The 25,963-nt window shown below is 35.9% G+C and overlaps 7 protein-coding genes and 1 non-coding gene across 17 annotated transcripts; 4 read left to right on the top strand and 4 right to left on the bottom strand.

Annotated features, from left to right (window-relative positions):
* Nucleotides 1-524: 524 nt before the first annotated feature.
* AT5G11360 (Interleukin-1 receptor-associated kinase 4 protein) lies at nt 525-1,690 on the top strand (the record flags this gene model as incomplete). 3 transcript variants are annotated; one of them, NM_121174.4, is made up of 3 exons in its annotated part: nt 525-734; nt 825-1,057; nt 1,146-1,690. In NM_121174.4, 3 exons carry the CDS (start codon nt 656-658, stop codon nt 1,422-1,424), a joined length of 591 nt encoding a protein of 196 aa, NP_196697.2. In that variant the 3' UTR covers nt 1,425-1,690. The 3 variants fall into 3 exon arrangements, with proteins under 3 accessions (NP_196697.2, NP_001078569.1, NP_001154708.1); NM_001085100.1 differs by having other exon boundaries at nt 560-734; nt 1,173-1,690; NM_001161236.2 differs by having other exon boundaries at nt 656-734; nt 828-1,057; nt 1,146-1,436.
* AT5G11350 (DNAse I-like superfamily protein) lies at nt 1,615-5,806 on the bottom strand (the record flags this gene model as incomplete). Of its 5 annotated transcripts, none has more annotated exons than NM_121173.5 (15): nt 5,576-5,741; nt 5,051-5,489; nt 4,816-4,982; nt 4,602-4,667; nt 4,415-4,467; nt 4,260-4,341; nt 4,133-4,182; nt 3,897-3,978; nt 3,591-3,683; nt 3,472-3,504; nt 3,297-3,385; nt 2,392-3,154; nt 2,213-2,298; nt 2,013-2,097; nt 1,615-1,922 (listed from the first exon to the last, which is right to left on the bottom strand). In NM_121173.5, exons 1-15 carry the CDS (start codon nt 5,675-5,677, stop codon nt 1,848-1,850), a joined length of 2,265 nt encoding a protein of 754 aa, NP_196696.2. In that variant the 5' UTR covers nt 5,678-5,741. The 5 variants fall into 5 exon arrangements, with proteins under 5 accessions (NP_196696.2, NP_001331448.1, NP_001331447.1 ...); NM_001343181.1 differs by having other exon boundaries at nt 1,848-1,922; nt 5,051-5,492; NM_001343182.1 differs by having other exon boundaries at nt 1,848-1,922; nt 4,816-5,489; nt 5,576-5,706.
* Nucleotides 5,749-8,108, bottom strand: AT5G11340 (Acyl-CoA N-acyltransferases (NAT) superfamily protein). The gene is made up of 3 exons (NM_121172.4): nt 7,881-8,108; nt 6,748-6,870; nt 5,749-6,409 (listed from the first exon to the last, which is right to left on the bottom strand). The coding sequence occupies exons 1-3, from the start codon at nt 8,032-8,034 to the stop codon at nt 6,192-6,194; spliced, it is 495 nt and encodes a 164-aa protein (NP_196695.1). The 5' UTR covers nt 8,035-8,108; the 3' UTR covers nt 5,749-6,191.
* A 238-nt stretch (nt 8,109-8,346) lies between these two features.
* Nucleotides 8,347-10,122, top strand: AT5G11330 (FAD/NAD(P)-binding oxidoreductase family protein). 2 transcript variants are annotated; one of them, NM_121171.4, is made up of 4 exons: nt 8,347-8,641; nt 8,750-9,054; nt 9,141-9,351; nt 9,451-10,122. In NM_121171.4, exons 1-4 carry the CDS (start codon nt 8,399-8,401, stop codon nt 9,916-9,918), a joined length of 1,227 nt encoding a protein of 408 aa, NP_196694.1. In that variant the 5' UTR covers nt 8,347-8,398; the 3' UTR covers nt 9,919-10,122. The 2 variants fall into 2 exon arrangements, with proteins under 2 accessions (NP_196694.1, NP_001318539.1); NM_001343178.1 differs by having other exon boundaries at nt 9,141-10,122.
* Nucleotides 10,123-10,130: 8 nt separating this feature from the next.
* AT5G11325 lies at nt 10,131-10,202 on the bottom strand. Its single transcript has one exon. It is a non-coding gene; the product is annotated as a tRNA-Gly (tRNA).
* A 3,417-nt stretch (nt 10,203-13,619) lies between these two features.
* On the top strand, nt 13,620-16,013 carry YUC4 (Flavin-binding monooxygenase family protein; the record flags this gene model as incomplete). 2 transcript variants are annotated; one of them, NM_121170.3, is made up of 4 exons in its annotated part: nt 13,620-14,525; nt 14,612-14,860; nt 15,006-15,128; nt 15,595-16,013. In NM_121170.3, 4 exons carry the CDS (start codon nt 13,899-13,901, stop codon nt 15,829-15,831), a joined length of 1,236 nt encoding a protein of 411 aa, NP_196693.1. In that variant the 3' UTR covers nt 15,832-16,013. The 2 variants fall into 2 exon arrangements, with proteins under 2 accessions (NP_196693.1, NP_850808.1); NM_180477.2 differs by having other exon boundaries at nt 13,899-14,525; nt 15,006-15,616.
* Nucleotides 16,014-18,631: 2,618 nt separating this feature from the next.
* Nucleotides 18,632-20,875, bottom strand: AT5G11310 (Pentatricopeptide repeat (PPR) superfamily protein). The gene is made up of 2 exons (NM_121169.5): nt 20,212-20,875; nt 18,632-20,100 (listed from the first exon to the last, which is right to left on the bottom strand). The coding sequence occupies exons 1-2, from the start codon at nt 20,768-20,770 to the stop codon at nt 18,851-18,853; spliced, it is 1,809 nt and encodes a 602-aa protein (NP_196692.1). The 5' UTR covers nt 20,771-20,875; the 3' UTR covers nt 18,632-18,850.
* A 1,034-nt stretch (nt 20,876-21,909) lies between these two features.
* On the top strand, nt 21,910-25,747 carry CYC3B (mitotic-like cyclin 3B from Arabidopsi). Of its 2 annotated transcripts, NM_121168.5 has the most exons (13): nt 21,910-22,095; nt 22,757-22,949; nt 23,033-23,119; nt 23,233-23,419; nt 23,646-23,767; nt 23,890-23,982; nt 24,150-24,283; nt 24,452-24,527; nt 24,617-24,693; nt 24,790-24,823; nt 24,917-25,066; nt 25,156-25,290; nt 25,390-25,747. In NM_121168.5, exons 2-13 carry the CDS (start codon nt 22,794-22,796, stop codon nt 25,447-25,449), a joined length of 1,311 nt encoding a protein of 436 aa, NP_568248.2. In that variant the 5' UTR covers nt 21,910-22,095; nt 22,757-22,793; the 3' UTR covers nt 25,450-25,747. The 2 variants fall into 2 exon arrangements, with proteins under 2 accessions (NP_568248.2, NP_001330176.1); NM_001343177.1 differs by having other exon boundaries at nt 21,921-22,095; nt 24,917-25,290; nt 25,390-25,746.
* Nucleotides 25,748-25,963: the final 216 nt, after the last annotated feature.

Here is a 25,963-nt window from a genome sequence, read left to right as displayed (position 1 = left end):
ATACGTTTTACAGACAAATTAATATATCACCAATGACTTGTTTTTATATGGAAAATTCGTTATATTTTGTTCGATTATTAGAATTTACAAAGAGAAAAAAGAGTAAAAATATATATTCAAATAGCTTTTCAGTTCAGCTTACTAGAAGAGAAGGAAAGCAAATAAACGCGTTTTTGGTTTTGTCTTTTTGTACATTTTTACTCAAAAATAACAACTGTTCTTCTGTGCCCTATACGTTTCAAAGTTCCATTTAGAGCCTCTGTATTTATAATCAACTAAGCAATAAGTCAATAACTTACTGAAATTGACAACACTTTTTCTGAAATTGTTTACTTGTGTCTTACAGAAAAAGTTGTAATCAACTAAAGCAATATAAGTCAATAACTTACTAAAACTGAGTCTTGCCACTTTTCTGAGATTCTTTACTTGATTTTAAGAATTTTTCCCCGAGCTTAGTAACTAGTACTGCTGTCATCAATAGTGGTTGTTTCTTTTTCTGTCTCAACATAACTTTTTCAAAGCGTTGAATTTTTTTGACCTCTTTAAAATCCAACAAGATGTCTTGAAACCAGAAGTAAGTATCTTGTGAATTCCATTCCGATTTTGAGAGCCAAAGAGATTGAGAAACAAGCCTTGAACCCTTGTATCTTCAACAATGGGAAACATTGTCAAGCCTTTCAAGCAACAACCTTCTTCTTTTGCTTACCAGCCTCTCACCGTCCCTCTAATTCCAGGTACATCTCTGTTTTATAAATTCACTTTACAATTGTTTACATGTAATGTTTTTAAAATACGTAACTCAAGTCTATATATGTAATATGAAGAAGTGGAGGCACAAAGCGAGAATCTGAGAGTCTTCAGTTTCAAGGAATGGATGAAAGCAACGAAGAAATCCAGACAAGACAGGGTCGTAATTCGCGATGATCACTATATTCGATCATTCTACAAGGGCTACATCGATAACACCACATTTGCACCATCAAGAACTAAAACCGGTACCCCTGTTTCTGTTGTCGAATATCTTCATGGCAGTTCACAGGCTCTACAAGAGTGGGTGGTAAGTAAAGTCTGTCTTTTTTTTTTTACTCAACATATTTAAATTTTTCTTTTGTCTCTATATGTGTTGTGTACTTATTGATTGATAGGACATATTTGGCGTGATCTTGCTTGAGCTTTTAGTTGGTTCACAAGATAGATCAACAGCTTTGAAGAATCAAAGCTCAGATTGGACTGGGTCTTTCTTGCCCGATAATTATAAGATTGGGGAAATAATCGACCCCCGAATAGGAAGCGATTATCCTGTGGATGCGGCCACAAAGATTGTCACACTCATCCAAAGATGCACCAATCGGGACAAGAAGAAACGACCATTGATGCAAGAAGTTTTGGATGCTCTGAATTATATTGCAGGGATTAGGTCCTAATGTGAGATGTCCTTATATTGGACACAGGGACATGGATAAATGCTAGGTGTTTATTTGTAATAATTGAAAGAGTCAGTCTAGACTAAAGCTGAAAGAGTTAGGGGTTAACAATTGAAGCTATTTAAAATCAAGAAGCATGCTTTAAACTTTTATAGCAGATTTTCTGAAATCGAGTGTCGCCCAAAAAGAAAAACTCAAATATAATTTGTCACTGTAAAATATGATAGAGAAAAATACAAAACTAGAGCCTATGAGATTCTGTAAAAGTTTACTCTTAGATGTTTTGCTGGGATATAAAATAAGCTATTGGCGACCTTCAGAGCACAAACATTGCAACAAGGATGTGCTTTGAACCCAAGACCTCAACCATCTAATCTCTTTACACTTTCTTAGATTTCTAATGAACTCACCACCAGTTTAATATCAGCTTTTGGGCAGAGTTTTGCTGCTGCAGAAGGCCAACTCTGAAACCAGTGCAATGTGATCGCTTCCCCATTTCTGTAACAAACCAGAAATACAAACATAAAAAAGTTTTGTAAACAATTCAGTTAAAAAGGTAGGCTATATAAGAATATCATGGGATTTTACAGGAGTCGGGAAGCCTGGAGTCCACTGCATTGCTTGCTTTGGTATTGGAGCAAGCACACGCACTGTTTGAAGACCTTCCGACCGCCTAACCCAAACCAGAAATCAAACATGAGAATATGTCAAAACGCGCATAATTTACAATAATGAAGTAATCTAATTTTAAGGTTTGTCACAAATGGTTTTGCTTCTAATGCTAATACCATATGTAGTCAACTGTCCCCATGAAACATCTGTGATAACTGGTCACTACAGGTTCTCCGTTTTCATCCCTTGTGTTTGCTTGACCCTAACCACAAATTTCAACAGCTTCCTAAGGATATAATTTCTCAAGAAACAGAAGATAAAAGGGAAAAACTGTAGGGAGGATATATTACAATACCTCCACTTCTGAGTATGTGCTTTTAAGCTCCAGAGCATGTTCAACCGTAGTTCTCTCTGGGTCACCAGTTGCAGTTGCTATCTCCATTGGAGTCCAAGAGGATGGACTATAAGTGATTTTGTCACTATTTAAAGCTTCAGAACTCCATTTAAGTGGAACTTCACTCACAAGTTCCCCTTTTTGACTCAAGTTTTCATTGTTATCGTGTAGCTTAGCCAAAAAGGTTTCCCCATCTTCACCTAAACTTTCTTCATCTTGCGCGAATACTACTGGTTCGTCCAATTTTAAGCCATCTAGTTTCATTTCAGCCACAAAAGTGTCAACCTTGGTGGAGAGACTAGATGAAATATCTTGATCACTGGAACATATTTCCTCAGGAGTTTGCTCTGTTTCTGATAAACCGGAACTTACAGAACGATCTGTATTCAAATCTTCTCTAGCACTGGAAGCATGTTGAGGTTCTGTATCTGATATGGTTAGTGAAGAAAGATCTTCAGCTGTCGAGAGATTCCCGGAATCATCAGGTTTTCTGTTTTCTATTCCAAACTGACAATCTGAGGCCATATTCTCGCATGGTAATACTTGGTCAGAGCTGGAGGTGGCTTCGTGACCAGCAAGAATTGTATCACCACATGGAAGCTCAGATGTCTTCTCGGAGGGGGCCGTTCCAACATCTATGTTGGAGTTATTCTCCATATGAGCATTTGTGATCAAATTTGGTGGTTGAACTTGACCTTGTGGAGATTTGTTGGCGGACTGATACCTGGAAAATTGAGGAGGCCTATCAACCATGCTGACAATTGCAAAAGCAGAGTAGAACCCGATATTCTAGGGTAGACATGGAGGTGTTAAGTTGCATAACCATATACTTAATGATGTCGAAGAACTTGGTGAGTTTGCTCTACCTCGTTGTATAATTTTCTGGCCTTGGTGGACGAAACTCAGCAGAAACTTGCCCCGAAACTTTGTCTCTGGCCAAACCAGACAAATCCAACTGCAGAGAGCAGCACAAGACACAATGTGAACCATATATATAATGTTGCGAATAGGTGAAGGACTTTCCTAACAATGAAGCTTTACCTTCCGGTCTGAAATAAAGTTGTACAAAGGACTCTGCAACCAGGTGGAAGAATGTTATGACCATGTCACAAAACAAGTTTTTTGGGGTATACAAACTGGTTAAGGTAAGATTGTCCTACCTTTGGTGTACAATTGAAATCCCCACAAAGAACAATAGGCGCATCATCCCAGAGTTTTGAAACAGCATGAGCTTTATCTAAGAGTGTTCTGACCTACGTAACAGAGATAAATACATAGATGATAAATGGAAACAGTTAAAGAAACCAAGTTAAGCAAGGGGCGAAGCGTTTGGTTTCAAAAGTTTTATCTCAAACACCTAACACTTATACATGTTCATAGCGTATAGACAGAGTTAAACCAGAGAGTAAAACTGTCGTTTGGCAAAAGATTTCTACAAACTAGAATATGGCATTAAAGGAAAGTACCTGACCAAGTTTAAAGTCTCCTCTTTTAGGATTAAAAAGCACGTGAATGTTACAAATGACAACTCGATGGGAACCAGCAGAGCTGTAAAAGAAATTGGTAATTCACTTCAACCCACCCACAAAGTATAGTCCATACAGAAAACCACTGAAATCTGAAGAAAATCGGCCACTTCCTAGTGAAATTATCCACCCATAAAATGATATGATAGTAACATTTACAGATACTTTTAAGTTACCTTTCAGGTGGAGGGGTCTCATTTTCTTTTGTATGTGAAGTCAACAATGTCTACACAGAGCAAATTTAATTTAGGGCAAAGAGGCAAATGTATATAAGTCACTATCAACATAAGGTATCCATATTACCTCAAGCACACATATTTGAGCAACGTTATCTCGGAGACCAAGTTGATTGAACTGGATGCTTTCCTCGTGAACCAACTTGAATCTAATATGATAACAATGAAATCCTAAACAAGATTCCAGACTGATCCACACAAGGAAGAGCAAGGGAATCAAACCTATTGGATCGCCAAAATATTGCACATCCGTCAACAGCATTACCAGTCCGCATCTACAGTTTTATAAAATAGAGTTAACCCCACATTTGAAGCCTAGTTCTTATGATGCATACCATTTAATCTTTACTCCAAGAGAGTCCGTAGAGAATACAAACTCAAGACAACTAAAAGTTTTCAACAAACCTACCTTCCAAATAGCACTATATCCCCGGTGCTTCATCTCCTCCTCTAAGTCCTGAAATTTATCAACTTCCTGACATATACAAAATAATTTTAGATTACTATACATATGGAAGATACATTCTGTATACATATGATAAAAAAATAGTAAAGCAAGAAAGTTTTGTCTCCTTAGTCCCTCATACAAGCAATTACCAAGAAGATATAGCAGAAACTATAACCTGAAGGCACATTATATCTGCAGACCATAGGCTAAGCTCGAACACTAATTTGCTCTTTCTCCATCCCCAACTCAACATATTCCTCGGTATGTGAAAGTAAAGACTTCTCCAGTGATCATTTGCAAGGTAATCCGCCAATATATTATACGATAAAACAACAAACTTTTCTGTAGACAAGAGAAAGCAAATCAAAAATTGTATACCGGAGCAAATGAGATGGTCACGCATAAATTACCGGAGCCAGGAGACGGTGGCGTTTTGGCATATTCCCATTCACGGTAATCTGAAGGTTTTGACCGTGGCCGTTGACGAAAGCTCTGCTGTGGAGGCGGCCGGGACATCTGGTTTTGATAGAACGGAGGGGGAGGGCAAGCCGCGTAGTTTTGATTAGACGGAAACTGATTAGGTTGACGGAATTGTTGCCACTGACCTCGTGACGGCGGCGGAGGTCGAAATTCGTAATTCTGATTGAACGGTGGTTGCTGCCGCTGATCAAGCGGAGGCTGATGTTGTCGATAAGGTTCACCATGCCGGAATCGGAAATTGGCGTCATGAACTGATTGAAAATGAGAATCTCCAGTAACGAACTGATCTCTTCCCGCGTCATCATTGTACGGACGATCGGAGAAACTTCTCCCACCTCGGCCTCGTCCTCGTCCTCGGGCACCTCTGTACTGCTTCGTAAGAAACAAATTATATTCCAGTAACCGAAGCAACGCAGCGGGAGTGATAGAACAAGAGAATAGCTGAGAAAATTTACCGGAGCACGAGTAGACATGGTGAAGATTGGAGCAGAGATAGTGGAGGCGTCAGCGAAGGTAACGTCGGAGAAAACTTGAGCAACAAAACGAGAACGCCGCATTGGTCAATCGAATTGAGTGAGGAAGCTCGAGGAACCGGTGCTTAATTGCAGACACCGATGAACGGAGACTCATAAGACGTGCCGTTTTTTGATTCAAGAAGAACACATCTTCCAGTCTTCACTGTGAATAAATGGCACGCAAGCCAAAACGCAAGTCATAAATTCTTCATTTTTTTCTTTACTTTATTCTACAGCTCATAACAAGAATCATTGTCTCTCTTTACTCAAATTCATAGACCAACATTTACAAACACGATGATACTTGGTAGTAAAGCTTTGAGTTGCAAAGTTAAAAACTTTTCCAAACGAAAATGTCCAAAGCCAAGAGGACATTAGAGAAATCATGCAAGTATATAACCAGGAATTTATAAATTTAGAATCAGTAAGAAAAATTAAGGTCAACAAAACAAGCAAAACTCGGAAACCGAAGGATCATCATAACATTAATAGATCTTGAACTGAATGCAACAAAGAAACTGGGGAGGAATGGCTTCCCCAAGTTTGGTATTTTTCATCATTTGTTGGCTTCAGATTGAGCAAAGGACTTGCTGACAACGTAGCAATCTCTTGGCTCAATGTTGATGTAATAGTTTTGTATGGTATCTGTGATCTCAAAGCCGAACTTCTTGTAGAACTTGATTGCGTCTTCGTTGTTTGTCTGCACATGCAAGTATATCTCACACATGTTTTGCTTGGAGCACATGTCAAGAACATGATTCAATAGATTTGAGCCTGCAAAAGACGAAAAAAACAAGATACACAAATTATAGACATCGAGTTTTTCTTTCTAAAGCAGGGAATTCGATCTTAAATCTTGATATAGGAGGAATCATAATTCCAGTTTCTCGGTAAAACAACGATATGCATAAAACCCTAAGGACTATTTCTTGGTGGTTTGAATCTCTAAATGGAGACACTTCAAATAGAGAACTACAGAATAAACATACTACAGCTGGCCTCATGTGTTAAAACGTAAGGAAAACAACAGAATTACACAACATGCTAACAGTTTTCTTCATTATTCATGTTTTGTCGGTATTCAAGTTTTGCACAGCAGATTTATGACTTACCAATGCCAATCCCACGGTAGGGTGCAAGAACACCAAGCGTCATTATATAAACTCGCATGGCCCCACTTTCTTTCTTCTCCAGCCGACAGGCGATAGCTCCAACACATATGTCATTGTAATATGCTGAGAGGAAGTCAATCCATTATTAGAACATGAAGAATTTTCCTTGATCACAAATTAGAGAAAATATATGTAACACCAAGAACATAACTACCCAAGCAACTGCAATGAAATAGTTAGTACCAAATTTAAGACGTTGTTAACAGTCTTTAGACTTTCATAATCACATCTTATTGTACATTTAAAGAACTAGTTGACGCAAAAGATGTTCCAACCAAGGGTTTCACAAAAGTGAGCTTGAAAAAATTCTGTGAATACGAAAATTAGTCTTGGACCATGTTCTCGAAAGATAATATAAGTCAATCAGCGATAGATTACAAGGTACACATGCTTAACATACAAAAAATTTTGCTTGGTTGAACAAAAGAATGCAGTATTCATATAGTCAAACAACTTAAAACAACGATCAAGATGATACTTTGTCAACATCAATGTCATCAACCACAAAGTTCAAACATGAATCGGTAATTACGAAACAACAGACAATAGAAAGCAAACAAAATCGATCCATTCAAGGCTTAGAAAGAAGGCTTCTACCAATATTACCGATAAAATCATCTTCTTCCTAGTATCAGACACTAGTACTGAACCTAAATAAAACATGGCTCAGTCAAATAAATTCACGGAACCGAACAAAAGAGAAGACACAGATAATCACACCTATTACAATGACCAGTGAACCAACTAAACAAACAACCAAAGGAAAGCAGGATTGCAAAAGGTACTTTCTTTGTAGAGTATACCAAGCCTAATCACAGAACAGTTCATCATAAACCCCCCAAAGCAAACTTTTCCTATTAAAGGAACAAACTCGACTACTAATGCTCGCTCAGGTAAAAAGACAGAAATCTGAGAGCAAAAATACCAAAATTCGATGAATTTTAGTTCTGATTCAGAGGCACATTCCCGTGAAATCGTAATAGCACATGCCCATTAAGAAATTTAAGCAGGAATTACTGGGGAAAGCAAAGAGAGACAGAAATTAAGAAAAATCAAGTAAGAAGAAGACGAACCAAGCTTGGTGAATTCGCCGGCAGCGATTGCATCGGCGTAGTACTTGTCGTTGTAACGAACCGGGAACAAAACCGTGTTGAGTATCTTAAGCTGCATCAAGTTTTTGTCTCTGACTCCATCTAGCGATACGCTGACTTCTCTCCCAGCTCCCATCGCCGTCGAACAATCTAGATATTCGACGTCGTACGGACAGAGACCAAAGAAATCAAGGGAAGAAAAAGCTCGAGATTTAGGGGAAACCCAAAAATCTATAAATAATGTTCGTGGGAGAGAGAATAGACTATTGGGCCTATAATTCATTCTGGGCCTGGACAAAATGAAATTCTAATACATAGTTTTGACGCACAACAGAGATCAGTTTCTTATTTATATGACCAAACGATTGGGCTTGGAATATTGGGCCTGGAATCATCCCACATAGTTCTAATCCTCTTATCCACCCAGAGGTTTCATTAAGTTGAAACTCTCTCTTATCGTTAACAATTTGTGAAGCAGAAGAAACATTTGATTTGATGAGATGGGGAAGAAGAAAGGGAAAGCGATCATAGTAGGAGGAAGTATAGCAGGCTTATCTTGCGCACACTCGCTCACGTTAGCATGCTGGGATGTTTTGGTTCTCGAGAAATCTTCCGAACCTCCTGTTGGGAGTCCTACTGGTGCTGGGCTCGGACTCGACCCTCAGGCTCGGCAGATCATCAAATCATGGCTTACTACTCCACAGCTCTTAGATGAAATCACCTTGCCTCTCTCGATTGATCAGGTAATAAGAACACTGAGTTTAGTTCGACAATTGAAACAATCGGCGTTTAGTTTTTCCAGCTCTACCTAAAGTTTTTAACTTTTTTTGTGTGTTGTGGGTTTGTTGTAGAATCAGACAACTGATAGTGAGAAGAAAGTGACAAGGATTTTAACAAGAGATGAGGATTTTGATTTCCGAGCAGCTTATTGGTCAGATATTCAATCTCTTCTGTATAACGCATTGCCTCAGACCATGTTTCTTTGGGGACATAAGTTTCTGTCTTTCACAATGTCACAAGATGAATCTAATGTAAAGGTTAAGACTTTAGTTGTGGAAACTCAAGAAACTGTTGAAATTGAAGGAGACTTACTTATTGCAGCTGATGGGTGTTTGTCTTCGATTCGGAAAACTTTCTTGCCTGACTTTAAACTGAGGTTTGAAATAAGAGTGTGATCTTCATTTATCGATATTTTGTGGACTTGATCATATAGGATTTTGTTTTTTTCGTTTTATGTGAAAGGTACTCTGGTTATTGTGCTTGGAGAGGTGTATTTGATTTCTCAGGGAATGAGAACTCGGAAACAGTTAGTGGGATTAAGAAAGTGTATCCGGATCTTGGAAAATGCTTGTATTTTGATCTCGGTGAACAGACTCATAGCGTGTTTTACGAGCTTTTTAACAAGAAACTCAACTGGATTTGGTATGTCAATCAACCAGAGCCTGACCTGAAAGTAAGAAGACTAATTCCTCTCTCTTTTTGATTAGGATGCGTCTACAAGTGTAGTTTTCTTGATTTCTATTTTGTTGTTGTTATGGAATTACGATATCAGAGCAACTCTGTTACTCTAAAAGTGAGTCAAGAAATGATCAATAAGATGCATCAAGAAGCAGAAACCATTTGGATCCCCGAACTAGCGAGACTCATGAGTGAAACAAAGGATCCTTTCCTTAATGTTATTTACGACTCTGACCCTTTAGAACGAATCTTTTGGGGAAACATCGTGTTGGTTGGAGACGCGGCTCATCCCACGACCCCTCATGGTCTAAGAAGCACAAACATGTCGATACTTGATGCGGAAGTGCTAGGCAAATGCTTAGAGAACTGTGGACCTGAGAATGTAAGTTTGGGTCTTGAGGAATATCAGAGAATAAGATTGCCTGTTGTTTCTGAGCAAGTTTTGTATGCAAGGCGTTTGGGGCGTATCAAGCAAGGTCTGGATCATGACGGAATTGGAGATGGCGTTTTTGGTTTGGAGCAGAGAAACATGCCATTCTTTTCCTGTGCTCCCCTTATCTAGTGATAAATATTTGATGTGAGAGATGTTGTATGTTAATAATTGTGTGTTTAATAGACTTGAACATATTGTTTGGAACGTTAATGTAGAAACTATGGATACTTCAAATACAAGTTATATAAAAATGATGAAAAAAATCAGTTTTGTGACCCTAGAATCCACAAAGCAGGAGAAAATTTGTTTTCACTGTCAAAAAGGAAGGAAAAAAAAAAAATTGCGTCTGCCGGGAGTCGAACCCGGGTCTATTGCTTGGAAGGCAATTATCCTAACCGTTGGACTACAGACGCTTTTGTCTTCTATTTACAGGTTGACATATTTAAATATAATGGTCAACGCAGAAGCCGTTGATTCTTACATGGTGATTGGTGGATACTATTTTTAGACATATTATTATATTTTGGGACAATTATACATATGTATTATACACCTTTTTCAGTTGTTCATTCTGGAGAAAAACAAAAACACTAAGTGAATCATGTGATGCGTCGCACAAAATGCATTAGTAAAGAATGTGGTATGTGGTATGTGGAGTGTGGACCATCGTTTAAACTTCTTTTTATTTTTTGTTTATCTTACTACTACAATTAAAAAGAACATCATAGTTGTAGGAACTAAAATTAGTAATACTACAGTAATTGTAATTGAAATTAAAATCACAAATGTTTAAAGAAAGACATGAGAGGAGTCGAGTTGCTGATTTTACGTAATGTTGCTCATTTTAGCTCCTACATACTTTGGATAAGATATTATGTAAAAAAATATCATGTTTTCAAAATCACATTTAACATGGCCTTGCAAGATAAAATATAGTAGAAAAAGTGAAAACAGTTTAAGATTTTCAGAAGAAAAAAAAAAGGAAAAGGAAAAAAGATTCCATCGTCTCTTCTTAATTATTATTTTTAGTGGTTTCAAATAATACAATATCAAATACCATGAATTAATCTAATTGTAATGAATCAGTGACTTATGTCGGTACATGACTTATTTGAATACTTACACACATACTGAATACAAATGTCGAGGGTAATCCTAACGTACATCTCCAATTTATGGTTAAGCTATCTCAGATGTCCAACATGCATGCGTCTATATATGGTATATATGAGTGTGGTCATGTAACTATGGTGAGAAAAATTGAGGTTGAGGGCAAATTCAAGCCTGACAGAAAAGTTCCAAAGAGCATTGAGTCGGATAATGCAGAAGGAGAAATTGGAAGAAGAGGCCAGAGCAAGATGACGTTTTCATGGGACCCTAAATTCTTTTGTCTACATTGTAATATTCATATTTTTGCCATTATCGATAGTGTAAACAAGATTGCTGATGGTGATCCATCCAAGGACCACAATATTCCTCGTCTAACCAAAGGGACCATCAATACACTATGTAACATGCATATAGAGTAGATTAATAGTATAGCCGATACACTTGTATAACTTGTATTTTTCTTCCAGCTTAGTCATGAGTCTAGGCTCTATTAAACTGAATTTTAGGACCATTTGAATTAACAAAAGAAAATGTATGGACCATTCTATTATACCAAGCATGCATAAATAATGAGTCTATAGAATCGTTTGATTTCGAAGTTATCTTTACGTAAGAAACATTTGATTCTCGTCCAAGCTAAGTAAGTTTATGCACACCTGATCTTTAAAACGGTTATGTAGTGCTAGTTAAAGAAAATTTGAACTAGATTGAATTTTTGCTATTGAATAAGTATCTTTCGTTTACCTAATTAATAAAATATGTATATATTGAAACTAGCTAGCGTTTTAGTTTAGCACAAATTTTGTGTTTACTAGAACTAGCTAGAGATACATGCATGCAGAAAGATAATTATATTAGTTTCAAATATCATATTCCAATATATTGATTTTCTCACGTATAATTAGAATATTTTTTTGGTTTTAATTAGAAATTATTTGCTTACTATAAGGATTGTAAAAGAAATTGAACATGTCATGATTATATGTAAGTGGAGTACTAACGTAAATAATAGGAATGATACATGAAAAAATGGCATTTTAATTAAATCTTGTTGATAAAGTCATTCATCTCTTGACCATAATAAGGTTTTTATTTGATTGGAGCAAACAAAACATTTGGGTCTATGTAGTAATAATATGCATCCAAGTCAAGCGTATATACAGTTTATTTTTCGATTAAATAATACCCAGAAAGCAAGTTAATATAGTTAAAACATTTACGTTGGATATCGTTTACGTCTTAATCAATTGTGTCTGTGTGAAATGGTATCCATAATAAGGTCAAACGTTAATCGATGAGATGAGGTTTAGCATGCAATGCATCATTAAATTTACAGCTTAAACTACCATGCGCATATATACATTTCTGACTAAAATAAGTCACATTAAAATAACATTTAAGTCCCAATATTTCTCTTCCTCTTTACCTATAAAGTATAAACTATATACATATATATACAAAAATATTTCATCCTTAGGATTTTTTTAGTAATGATATCTCGTATTTTTATAATTTTTGATTCTATATGCATATTATTTTAAGATATCATAGAAGTAATTTTGGTTCATATCTGTTAGTAACTAGTTTATAGAATCTATTGAACAAAACGAAATATCAGCTATTTAATCAGCCGTACATTTATAAGTAAATGTGATGTTGTTGCGTCCAGTATAAAATCCAATCTAGATTTAAATGATCCATAATTAGTTGCTTTGAAGAATATGGCTTCGCATAAAATATGTTAAATATTGATATTGCAACCTTATAGAGATCATAGGGGAAGTGGAGGTCGGCTGCATTAGTTGACATTTAACGAAGGAGTGGCAAGTCAAATTACATTTTCCACATATCCACTTATTAATTATGTGTTTGGTGCAATTCTCATTAATTGTGCTTGAATATATCATCCCTCCAGCTACCTCAAAATCAAAGCGTAGAAGTAGTTATCTTTTGATTATGTATCTTTCTTTCTCACGAAAATGTAATAATCTATATGGTATACTATAATTTATGTTGGAAAGAAGATGAATACTTATGATGGAAAGAAGGTCATCTAAACCTTTGTTAAAGTAAACAATATTTGATTAATTGATAATTTAATGACATGAATCTTCTGTTTCCACTTACTTGACCCCAACAAACTTTCGGTAAAAGATTTAATTATAACAATTGTACGAATGTGAATATGTGAATGTGATCATGGAAGTCATGAAACACGTCAACGCATATATCATATACTACAATATAGTTAGCGGATGTTCGTTTTAGTGTTTAAAGACATGTTTAGCTTTTACATCCTGACATCAACACTGTTTTAATGTTTTTTGTACTAAACATAGAACTGTTTTTTTTTTTAATAAACGTACACTATACACAACATAATTGAATTATATTTAACATAATGCACTATTAACATATGTTGCTCACGAAAGTATCAAAGTAATTAAAATCTTAACCATAATATATAGTAATCATGTTGGATCGCATTATCGCATATAAATAAATTCTTAGTGATTATAAAGGGAAAAAAATAGTCATTAATTGTAGAAAGAAATTTAGTTTGACTAATAGTAAAGAATCTATGGCAAAGATTTTTCCAGTGGTAATATTTAATATCTCCACCATTTTTCCCTTCTTAGACCTACTCTACTCCCTACACTATACACATCACAATACTTCTTCTCTTTTCTCTCTCTCTCCTCCCCCATTACTTATTGAGAAACACACACACACAAATCCTTTCCTTTTCTCTCACGCCTTCTCTCTCTCTCTCACTCACTCTCGAGCATTTACACCACCTCATCTTACGTGGTCTCTATATAATTTCCAACTTGGTTTCTTGGTTTTTCCCGAGAAACAATCAAAAGAAGACCCTAAAACAGGACACTTCTTAGGTGCATGTGTGTGTGATCGTCAGAGAAAGATAAAGACACTTTCCTCTTCCTTCCTTCTTCTTCTTTCTTACTCTCTCTCTCTCTCTTTCGCTTTTATTAGTCGACATGGGCACTTGTAGAGAATCAGAACCTACTCAAATCTTCGTTCCTGGTCCGATCATCGTCGGAGCCGGGCCTTCCGGTCTAGCCGTAGCGGCTTGTTTGTCAAACCGAGGCGTACCATCGGTTATCCTCGAGAGAACCGATTGTTTAGCTTCTTTATGGCAAAAAAGAACCTACGACCGTCTCAAACTCCATCTCCCTAAACACTTTTGCGAGCTTCCTCTTATGCCTTTCCCTAAAAACTTCCCCAAATACCCATCCAAGCAACTATTCATCTCCTACGTTGAGTCCTACGCTGCCCGGTTTAATATCAAACCGGTATTTAACCAAACCGTCGAGAAAGCAGAGTTCGATGACGCATCTGGTCTATGGAATGTGAAGACGCAAGACGGTGTATACACATCCACGTGGCTGGTGGTTGCCACAGGGGAAAACGCTGAACCGGTGTTTCCGAACATACCCGGTTTAAAGAAGTTTACTGGACCGGTTGTTCACACCAGTGCGTACAAGTCCGGTTCGGCATTCGCAAACCGGAAGGTTTTGGTGGTTGGTTGTGGAAATTCCGGTATGGAGGTCAGCTTGGATCTTTGTAGATACAATGCTCTGCCTCATATGGTCGTTAGAAACTCTGTAAGTAAAATATTAATCATGCTCATTATTAAACTCTATAAGCTTTTGTTAATATAAGTAGTAACCGGGTCTAATTAATGACGCAGGTACATGTATTACCAAGAGACTTTTTTGGTCTATCAACATTTGGAATAGCCATGACACTACTGAAATGGTTTCCTCTAAAGCTGGTGGACAAATTTCTCCTACTTCTTGCTAATTCTACGTTGGGCAATACCGACCTTTTAGGCCTTCGACGACCTAAGACCGGACCAATTGAGCTAAAGAACGTCACCGGTAAAACTCCCGTTCTTGATGTCGGTGCCATTTCTTTAATCCGATCAGGACAAATTAAAGTAAGTTCATAATTTTTCTTCTTCTTAAAGTAATACTAACCATCTAGAGTAAATTACCTTTTTAGCTAAAAGGTTAGATATATGAAAAGTTTGCATGCGTGCGTTTGTACTTGAACTGATTTGTCTTGTGGGTATTAACTATTAGGTGACGCAAGCCGTGAAAGAAATAACGAGGAACGGGGCAAAGTTTCTGAATGGGAAAGAAATTGAATTCGACTCCATAATATTAGCGACTGGGTATAAGAGTAATGTACCCGATTGGCTTAAGGTACTTTTAAGCATATACTATTTATCATATTCTCTCTCTTGCTATATATATGTCAATGTGTATATGTATATGTGATGATGATGAAATTATGTGAAGCAACAACATACGGATGCATGCAATTAAAAACTTCGTTTTCAAGAATAACGGTGATGCTGATGGTAAAATGATAAAGATATGGTATATAGACTAAAAACTAAACAATAATACGTTTGTAGTGTTATCATTTAGTGAATCACACATCGCTTTCTATGATATGGACACAACACATGCAACAAAGGGAACAAGCAAGACTCCAAAACTCTTCTTTTCTCCATGCAAAATGGAATAAACCTTCTTCACTATATAAAAACTACTAAAAAGCTCGTTTGTTTTTTCTTATTTTCTTTGTCTCATCTCCCCTCATATCTTTATAGTTTTGTTTAAGAAATTAAAAATAATATATATGATCATCTTTTGAATTTTCCAGGAGAATAGTTTTTTCACAAAAGAAGGAATGCCAAAAACGCCGTTTCCTAACGGATGGAAAGGAGAGAAGGGACTATACACGGTGGGTTTCACGAGAAGAGGACTTTCGGGAACAGCCTATGACGCCGTTAAGATCGCTGAGGATATAACAGACCAATGGATGAAATTTAACGGTCCGTTGAGTTGTAGGAATATTTGTAGTTCCCATATTATTCATCTTCATTTCAATAAATCCTAATAATTTGGTTCTTTTCTTGTTCTCAATTTTGACTTGTATCTTTTTTCATGGTCGCTAATGAAGTTAGTTAGCTTTGTTGTTTATTTAATATTGAGTAGTTTCCTCATTTTCCAAGCTTCCATGCGTTGTAAATTTGGTAATATTTACTTCTTTGGCTGTAAAATAATATCTAAATTTTGGTGCAATTTCTTAGTAAAATATTGTTTTGAATTTTGGTTCCATTTATTGATATTATACTCTTAATTTCTGAAGCAAATTAATTTTAAGAATGTAACAATAATTTGTCTCTGCCTCTTTGAATTTTGATTTCTTAACCAAAAGAGTGAAGACTTTTGACATTCATATAATATGTGCTTCTATGAATAGCTAACGACATGATATACAGTTATTGAAAATTGGTAATTATAGTTGACAGTAGCCACTCTGAATTGTCCTTAAGATATTGCATGGAGTCCACAAAGATTTACTTTGATTGACAACATCAATTTTTTTAACCCTCTTTTCTAAATTAATTCAAACATATATTTAGTTTAGGCTGTAAACCTGACATACTGATTTTTTTATTTTTACATACAGAAATTTGATATTGTTTAACTGGCTTCACAATAAAAAAAAATCAAGAGTAAGATAAATAGTAAAAAAGTTTATTGTAAATTTTGTAAACACCCATTTAATTTTTGTTTTTCTTCTTCTTTCCACTTGCTTAGTAAGTTCACACTAAACCATTACTCCTTTTGCTATTTCCATTTTCCAGTTCCCATTACTTTCATTTTGCCAAGTTTTTGTTTCACACATCTAATCATTTTAGTATTAAACCTCGCCGTCAGTTTTTATAAACTAAAAATATTAAATAGAGTTTATGATTTGGCCATCATTTTGACAAATGGTTAGGACCATGACAGAGTGATGACGATGCGTTTGACACATAACTTTGCCATCCGTTTTTTTTTTTCAACCAATTTGTCCTCAGTTTTTAATTATCAAAAATTAATCTAGCGTTTTTTTTTGTTCTGTTTTGATTTTTTTTTTTTTTTTTTTAGAAGTCAGTCAATATTAGTCAGTTAATATTAAATTTAAATGAATTAACATAAAAATTCAAGATATCAGTTGTCCACGAGGGCGACAATGATGGAGCTCTGACAGATTTTGGATCATTTCGTACGAGAACTATCAGACAAGATCTTTCTCTCACACTCTTTTATATACTTACGTCATAAATATTCAAAAAAAATACATAAGTGTGTGTATGTATATATACACACGAAGAAGCAAATTGTTTTGTATCTGTGTGCATCGTATTCTAAAGGTCGTATCACCAGATGGGTAAAATTTTAGTTAGAAGCAACATTTAATGAGAAAAGATTGATAGCTTTATAAAGGAAAGGTTTTGAAAATTGTGATGATTATTTAATGATAGTTTAGTAAAGTCAAGTACATATAGATACTGTGGGTTAATAGAAGATTCTGAAAATTAAGTAATTTTAGAAGATTCTTTCCAGTAATGTTTTTGCTAATTATATAAATCACTCTACTCGATTACCAAATATAAATTTTAGTTGACTCTTATATGGTACTAAAAACATTTTGGCGGAATTTATAAATACTGTTGTGTAGCTACAATTCAGTTTCATATAAATATAAATTAGTTCCCAGCTTAACATGAATAATATATTAAAAACAAAATTCAAACAAACGTGATTTAAAGAAGAATATATCTAACTCATCTCAATTCAACAACCAAATTTTGAAGGTGTAAATAAAAATATAACATGAAATAGCAATTTTTATTCTAATAATTATGAAAGAAAATAGCACTCCAAATAAGTGTTTTGAAGAATTATAAATAATAGCCATTACAAATTAACTATTACAATATTAATATCTATTCTCGATTGACCCATTTTTCAGTCACTATCTATTGCCTGACCAATTGACCACATGGATTTGAGTCCATTTTAATAATTTTAAAATGCATATAACTTTTTCTTTTTCTTATTCATTGACATGGAATTTGAATCCCAGTTTTGGGTAGTGATGATTTGATGATGATATTGAAATATGATTGAGAACCTCGATTACAAAACCAAAACGTTTATCAAAGAAAAAAAAAAACTTTAGAAATACTAATAAGAAGAGAAGAGTGGCCCCAAATCTGAACACATCTCAGTGGTATGTAATGTTGCTTTTAAGAGCAGCTTGACCTTCGCTGACAAACTATCTTATTTTTTTACAGTACATTTTATTTTTCAAAACCTAAGAGTTGTTTTAATGTCATCATCCTCTGTGTTTATTACGTAGGCTTCACTAAGAAGAAAAGGACCTCTCCCTATCTCCTACGTCTTTTGATTCCCTCTGTCTTCTTGTTTATTCACTTCTCAAATTTTATTTTGCTTCTTGTTTCTTTTTAAGTTTTAGCAACATTTTTTTTGTTTGTTTATAGTTTTTGGTCTAAATGTTTACATGTCGATTTTTTTTACGTTTCCACTTATATGACAAGTCTATGTAAGAAAGATATGATATGGCACGTGATCAAAATTTAGCAGGATTCGACCTTATATACACACACACATACATATATGTAGAGATTGACATTTTCTTTGTTTTGTTTTGGTTATTCAATTCAAATATATGACCGTTTTTATGGTTTGGTTTGGTTTGGTTTAATTTGCCTGAAATTTTGTTCGGACTAACTAAAGAATATGAAACTTGAATGCAATTTTTTTTTTGTTTACTTACATAGTTTTGCTTACACTAAATTGGTTTGTGTCTAGTTTAATTTTGATTTATTTGACATAAACAAAGTAAAATCAATTGGTTTATTAAAAAAATTGATTTTTTTTCTCTCTTTGAATCCCATTTGCTTCAGGTTGTATGTCCTTGATAACAAGATGTTTGTATCTCGCTAGAAATCAAGATGCTTGGGTTCTTAGAATCAAAATTGTGGCTTGAAGTCTAGGACTAAATGGCCCATTACGAGCCTATTTCCAACCTTAAGTTTACAACTTACAAGAGAGTGCTCTCACTCAAAATCCCCTGCATCTCCATTTCGTTCATTGATATCATCTATCAGGTTTATGTCTTCACCAACAGCTTTTTTGTGCGATCCACGCATCTTCACGAGTTTTCTCGGGTTCCTGCAACCTTTCAACACATCAGACATGGCTTCTGCTCTATGCAAAATAGACTTCCTTCTATCTTTATCAGGCGGTGCATCTACTGCTTCTCTGTATGTATTTGGCAGCTTCTTCGAGTGAGGAAGAGACGACATTAGGCTGGATAGTCTCTTCGCCATATCGCTCATCCCTTTCGATCTCAACCCGTTATCGATCATCTTAAATGTGATGTACTGTGGAATAATCCCTCGTCTCACTGCGTTGTCAAACTCTTCAAAGGCTTCTTCTAACATCTCGAGTCTGCAGAGCAAATGTATAAGCATTGTGGTTGTTAATAAGTCAGGATCGATTCCTCTGTTTTTCATCTCCTTGTTCACTTGCATCGCCAAGCTCAGCTTCCCATCCTCACACAGCATTTTCAAGATCAAATGATACGTTAACCGGTCTGGACTGTGTCCAGCTTCAATCAACTTGAAATATAAGTTCATGCCCTCTTCCGTTTTGTTATGCTTTGAGAAATACTTGAAGAAATGGTTGTATGTAGTCGTGGTAGGATCAACACCTCGTGTCATCATCATCTTGAGTATTTTGCTAGCACCAGGAAGATCTCCAGCCTTGCAGAAATTCTTCACTAGTGAATTATAAGTCACTATAGTAGGACCTGATTCACAAACGAAGAACCTTTCCATCATACCTAGAGCTTCACTTAACCGCCCCGCTTCTCCTAAACCATCGATAATCGGATTAAAGACCATAAAATTAATCTCCATTTCTGCCATCTTCATTTCTTCAAGAACCTCCATAGCAATCTGAACACGACGCATCCTGCAATACCCTTCGATAAGAGTACCGTAAGTAACAACAGTCGGCTTCACATTCATCGCTTTCATCTCTTCCCATAACTTCTCTGCCTGCTTTAGCTTTCTTGAACGAAACCATCCATTCAATAAAATGTTGAAAATCCGAACAGAAGGAACCCAATTCGAATCCATCGTCCCTCCTATTCTCTCCAAATACATTGAAGCTTCTCTAACATGACCTTCTTTACAAAGTGCATCTAACAAAACCTCAAGCAACCTAAGTTCCGTAGCTGATTTACAAACCGGTTCATAACTTCTAGCGAATTCAAAAGCTCGTATAGCTTGTTGCACCATACCTACAAGCAAATTGGAAAAACTATATTAAAGTCAAAAGCTTTATGCTTCTATTACTCTAAGCTAGCTCTTTGTATCAGCAATATTGATGAAGCTACAAGAAATCTGCATACCAGCACGAGCATACCGTCTGATCAAAACGATGAACGTATCTGCAGAAACCAAATTCGATCCTTCATCGCTTCTCACTCGATCAAAAACCAACGACCAAGCAATTTCAAATTCACGAGCTTTACATAGAGAATTGACAACAGAATCGAAAAGTGAAGGAGAAAGTGTAAACCCAGGTTTCATCTCCGCCCATTTGAACACTGAGTGAAGCAACATCGGCGATGAACTTAACCGATCGAACAACGCGTGAACCAACTCAACACTCGGTTCGATTCCGGTTTCATCTAAAGCTGACTCGAGACTCGAACCGGGAACAACATCAGTGTTCTCGAGAAGATTCGATATAGTAGAGAGATCGGTTTTCGAGACGGTGTTTTGTTGCGGTGGAGTACATGTAGAATCGGGTACGGCGGGTGATTGTATCCGTTGGATGAGAGGCTCGACGGGAATGAGCGGGGATGAACGGCGAGATGATGATAACAATCTATGAAGAAAGAAGTTGCGGTGAGGATTAGGGTTTAAGAGGAGGTTGCGGCGGAAGGCGGTGAACAGAGAGTTCATTTTCTGCCGCCGTTTATTAGAATTAAGTGTCCGCCGAGAAAATTAGGACACTCCGATTACGCGCCATTTGGGCTTTTGTTTGTTAACTGAAAATATCGATCAACATGGCCCATTATTTTAAAATGAAGTTACATATAGAATATTTGATATATATCCTCATACAACTTAGAAATTGTCTTTCTAGTCCTTCTCCACACGTATTTAATTTGTTTTTTATAAAGATGTATATACAATTTATCATTTATTTTTTTGGATAATTTACAATTTATTATTTTGCAAGTAAGAATCCGTGTATGCGTGTGATTCGTATATGTCCAAATACATATAATTAATGTTGTTAAATTGGTAGAAACGCCTTTTTGACTAATGTTTGAATTTCTATATGTGAATAAATATCTTTCGAAATAATTGTGAGAATGCAAGGCAATGGATGTGGTTATTTTCTCCCTCCATTTCCTTTTCAAATTTATTTTATCCCTTTAAAGAAATAAACATATAAATATTATTGACCAAATATATTAAATTGATTTTAAGGTAAAATAGTTGGAAAATATGTGTATAATTAGAAAAATGTCAAAAATTTATAATTGATCTGAACTCGAGCACTTGTTGATGTGTATTTGGATCGTATTTTCCAGATACATGAATTTTAAATTAACATCTTTTAATTTGATTAAGTAAATCAACGATTAAAAACGTGAATGATGGTAGATACATTGCGGTGATAATATCGTACAGAATCGTTTAATGTAAATATAATGTCTATTAATGTATTTTCGTTTCCAAATTAGAAATTACTGTAATTTACGTAAGGTAAATATATTTTTTGTTTTCAAAATAATAGTCATTACCATTTTATGTTTGTCGGAAATTTCTCGACCAATAATTTGTCTATCTATCGAAGTAGTGTAGTTCTTAAAAAACAAACAAATTACCATAACATATAAACTTTTTTTTGTTAATTGACAGCTCCAACATATGTGTAGTAATAAAAGACAGTTGCACTATTCCTTGTATAGTAACTTGGACCAAATTATAGAAATCATTCTTACAATTTTTTACCAAAGAAATTGAAGATTTTTCCAAAAAAAGCAAAGAAAGATTTTTTAAATTCCGATTTTTTTTTTTTGTTATATCCAAAAAAATCCGAATTTCAAACAGTACCTTTTTCAGTCAGTCGCTTCCCCCGCTCCTCTCCGCTCTCTCCCCCACCTACACATATTTCAACACTCTCTCTCTCTCTGGAGCGTTCTCTTCTCTCCTTGAGCTTCTCTTACCGCCATTAGAGCTCCTTCACAAACTCATAAACCTATTTGTTGAGCCAGGTATCATCATCACCTCTCGTCTGCTCACAATTTCCTGTTTGATTACCGATTCTCTGAATCGTAGCTTGTTGCTCTGCGTTTTGATCGATCGGAGCTAATAGTAGTTTGGATTTTAGTCTAATCGATCTCTCTAGCGAATGTTTTTTGGTCTTCGATTGAGATGATCGATTCCTCTTTGTTGTTTCCGCTTGTATTTGGTTTCTGCGTATTTGTTCTTCAAGCATGGCTAATCACTGGGAAATTGAAATTGTTGAGATCGTTCTTATCTGTTTGACTGGATTTTATGAAACGTGTGTGTACTCTATGGCTCATTGTTTGTTTAAGTAATCGGTCTTTTAAAGGATTTTTGCTATGAAGAACAATGCTTAATTCGATTTGGAAATGACTAGCTTGAAAATTGGATCTATCGATGCAGATTAATGTGAAGGAAACATAGAAACTAGTTGTGATAAGCTGGGTTGCTTGTTTAAGCTGACATTTACTCAATAGTTAGAATCGTGTGGAATTGAGATCTGTGGCTAAATTTGAGTATGAAGAAATCGTTTTAATTGCCACTATATGCTTGTTTCTTCCTGAAATTTATGCTGCATTTGAACATTGCTTGATCTTTTTGATGGAGGCAAGGATAGACATTTGATTATGAACTGTTGTTGTTCTGCAGGCTTGGCTTAACCACTGGCCTTTTTCCAGACTAAATTATGTATTGCTCTTCTTCGATGCATCCAAATGCAAACAAAGAAAATATCTCTACTTCAGATGTACAGGAGAGTTTTGTACGAATAACGAGATCACGAGCTAAAAAAGCCATGGGAAGAGGAGTATCAATACCTCCAACAAAACCTTCTTTTAAACAGGTACTGAAACATGTTCTTATAGAAAGTCATGAATTTCAAGAGCTGATGCTAAACTCTCTAATTTCCTGCCTCTGGTTTATCAGCAAAAGAGACGTGCAGTACTTAAGGATGTGAGTAATACCTCTGCAGATATTATTTATTCAGAACTTCGAAAGGGAGGCAACATCAAGGTAAAGATTTCAGATGATACGCTTTCATTGTCTTGGTTGGTTTATATCTTATGTTGGTAATATAGCCTTCAAACTTTCCCTTTGGGCTTATTACTGTTGACATCACGTTGCAGGCAAACAGAAAATGTCTAAAAGAGCCTAAAAAAGCAGCAAAGGAAGGTGCTAACAGTGCCATGGATATTCTGGTAGATATGCATACAGAAAAATCAAAATTAGCAGAAGATTTGTCCAAGATCAGGATGGCTGAAGCCCAAGATGTCTCTCTTTCAAACTTTAAAGATGAAGAAATTACTGAGCAACGTAAGAACTACAGTGTTCGTGAAAATAATGATAGTTACCACCTTCTCCTCATTTCCGAGGTCATGTTGATCACTCGCTAACTTTAAATCAAGCATTGGACTCCAGAATGCTGAAATTAGTTATTCCCATTAAATTTGTGTTGTCAAGGGTTGAAACAAGTGAACTCTATACCAACATGAATTTCTCAAACTTACTTAAGGTATGTATCTTATACTGGATTGTGCAGAAGAAGATGGATCAGGTGTCATGGAGTTACTTCAAGTTGTAGATATTGATTCCAACGTCGAAGATCCACAGTGTTGCAGCTTGTATGCTGCTGATATATATGACAACATACATGTTGCAGAGGTATTGAATTACATGATCCAAATATTTGCTTTACATCTTTCCACTGTTAACTTCTTGTAACTAATCTCAATATAACTACTTATATGAAGACTGTTGGAGTTATAACCTCTCTTTTCTTGCAGCTTCAACAACGACCCTTGGCTAATTATATGGAGCTTGTGCAGCGAGATATCGACCCAGACATGAGAAAGATTCTGATTGACTGGCTTGTAGAAGTTAGTTACCTTCAAACTTAGCTCATATATATAAATAACGGCATCATCTTATTATGTTTCTTATTGAATAGGACACTAAACCTTACTATACATAGCTTTCTTACAAAAATTAGAGCAAAAACTGAGAGTACTTTTGAGTAAAATAGTGAAGTGCGTGGTATTTTCAGGTTTCTGACGACTACAAGCTGGTTCCAGATACGCTTTACCTTACAGTGAATCTTATCGACCGGTTTCTGTCCAACAGTTACATTGAAAGGCAAAGACTCCAGCTCCTTGGTGTCTCTTGCATGCTTATAGCTTCGTAAGTCCCTACTTTGTTGTTTGTGTGTGTTTGTCAATTTCAGGTTATAGCAATGAGAACAGCATTTCCATCACTGGGAGAGCGCGAACCTATATATATATGTATACTTGCTAAGTAGAGAAACAAGTAAGGCTTATCTTCCTTATACATTTTTGTTGAACCTTGTAGAAAATATGAAGAGCTTTCCGCACCAGGGGTGGAGGAGTTTTGCTTCATTACGGCCAACACATACACAAGACCAGAAGTAATTAACATTCAAATCACACATCTCTCGGTATCTTTAATGTGTACAGATTCTTGATGAAAATATATAAACTGGAATCTTTGTTTCAGGTGCTGAGCATGGAGATTCAAATTCTAAATTTTGTGCACTTTAGATTATCGGTTCCTACCACCAAAACATTTCTGAGGTAAATACTAAAGGGCAGAACTATGAATCATCATATCTTTCCAACTTTGTTTAAAAATAGTACCACTGAGTTTTCATCTTACCAATGTTTTTTCAGGCGGTTCATTAAAGCAGCTCAAGCTTCGTACAAGGTATGAAACCATGATCCATTTATCATCAACCCTCACTTCTACAGAAACTTGGAATCTGAATGTAGTGCGTTGTTTCTTATAATTATTTTGCAGGTGCCTTTCATTGAACTGGAGTATTTAGCAAACTATCTCGCCGAATTGACACTGGTGGAATATAGTTTCCTAAGGTTCCTGCCATCACTAATTGCTGCTTCAGCTGTTTTCCTAGCCCGATGGACACTCGACCAAACTGACCATCCTTGGGTCAGCTCATGTTTCTTGAATCTTGAAAAAGGTTGTTTTTGTGTTTGCCTCTTTTTTGTGCTGATAAAAAGAATGATGTTTGGTTATAGAACCCTACTCTGCAACACTACACCAGATATGAGGTAGCTGAGCTGAAGAACACAGTTCTCGCCATGGAGGACTTGCAGCTCAACACCAGTGGCTGTACTCTCGCTGCCACCCGTGAGAAATACAACCAACCAAAGGTACATTTCTCTACAAAACACCGTTAAATCAAACTACTGATTGTTGAAGAAAAGTGAATGAATGATTGAACTGGTTTTAATTCTGTATGACTTTGATAGTTTAAGAGCGTGGCAAAGCTGACATCTCCCAAACGAGTCACATCACTATTCTCAAGATGACACCAAGCAACATCGAAAACAGAGCCCAAGTCAGGTGATCAAAATACCTATTTTCAGACATTGGATGTTATGTCGTCTCTTTGCCAGTTTTGTCTGTCTGTAATTCTGTAGCTATTGTGTGGCGCCTTAATTGTAGGCCATTACTTGTCACACCACTTAGCTTTAAATAAATGTTATGGAATTTTTCTAATCGCATTGCTACAACTATTTACTATCCTGCGGGATTTTGTACCTAGGAGCACTTGGAAAACGAATACAAAAGTGTTAATTAATATAAATTTCACTGTTCATGGCTGGATTGTTATGTTGTTTGTTCTGATTTCGCAATGCTATATTCATATGGAAACATTTCCATCTACAATTAACGTCTCCCGTGTAACATTTGGTATCCCCTTTTTACTGATTCCTCCATGCTTGATTTTATTCGTCAAATTAGTCTTCAGGTATACTTCAATGTATGTATTTCCATGGCTTGAAGTTCTTCAATCTTCCACAAATTCAATCAAATCCTAAA

The sequence above is a fragment of the Arabidopsis thaliana genome, chromosome 5 (genome assembly GCF_000001735.4).
Source record: "Arabidopsis thaliana chromosome 5, partial sequence".
NCBI lineage: Eukaryota > Viridiplantae > Streptophyta > Magnoliopsida > Brassicales > Brassicaceae > Arabidopsis > Arabidopsis thaliana.
Note: the sequence above shows the minus strand (reverse complement) of the source record. Positions and strands in the feature narration are given on the sequence as shown.

Excerpts from the sequence above, each read along its gene's own strand:
- AT5G11310 (NM_121169.5), bottom strand. The coding sequence starts at position 20,770 with ATGAACTCTCTGTTCACCGCCTTCCGCCGCAACCTCCTCTTAAACCCT. Across the intron at positions 20,101-20,211 it reads CAGACGGTATGCTCGTGCTG|GTATGGTGCAACAAGCTATA; the intron begins GTATGCAGATTT and ends ATTTGCTTGTAG.
- AT5G11330 (NM_121171.4), top strand. The coding sequence starts at position 8,399 with ATGGGGAAGAAGAAAGGGAAAGCGATCATAGTAGGAGGAAGTATAGCA. Across the intron at positions 8,642-8,749 it reads TGCCTCTCTCGATTGATCAG|AATCAGACAACTGATAGTGA; the intron begins GTAATAAGAACA and ends GGTTTGTTGTAG. Across the intron at positions 9,055-9,140 it reads TTGCCTGACTTTAAACTGAG|GTACTCTGGTTATTGTGCTT; the intron begins GTTTGAAATAAG and ends TTTATGTGAAAG.
- CYC3B (NM_121168.5), top strand. The coding sequence starts at position 22,794 with ATGTATTGCTCTTCTTCGATGCATCCAAATGCAAACAAAGAAAATATC. Across the intron at positions 24,284-24,451 it reads TCTTGCATGCTTATAGCTTC|AAAATATGAAGAGCTTTCCG; the intron begins GTAAGTCCCTAC and ends TGAACCTTGTAG. Across the intron at positions 24,528-24,616 it reads ACACATACACAAGACCAGAA|GTGCTGAGCATGGAGATTCA; the intron begins GTAATTAACATT and ends TCTTTGTTTCAG.
- AT5G11340 (NM_121172.4), bottom strand. The coding sequence starts at position 8,034 with ATGGGAGCTGGGAGAGAAGTCAGCGTATCGCTAGATGGAGTCAGAGAC. Across the intron at positions 6,871-7,880 it reads CGGCGAATTCACCAAGCTTG|CATATTACAATGACATATGT; the intron begins GTTCGTCTTCTT and ends ACTTCCTCTCAG. Across the intron at positions 6,410-6,747 it reads CTACCGTGGGATTGGCATTG|GCTCAAATCTATTGAATCAT; the intron begins GTAAGTCATAAA and ends CGTCTTTTGCAG.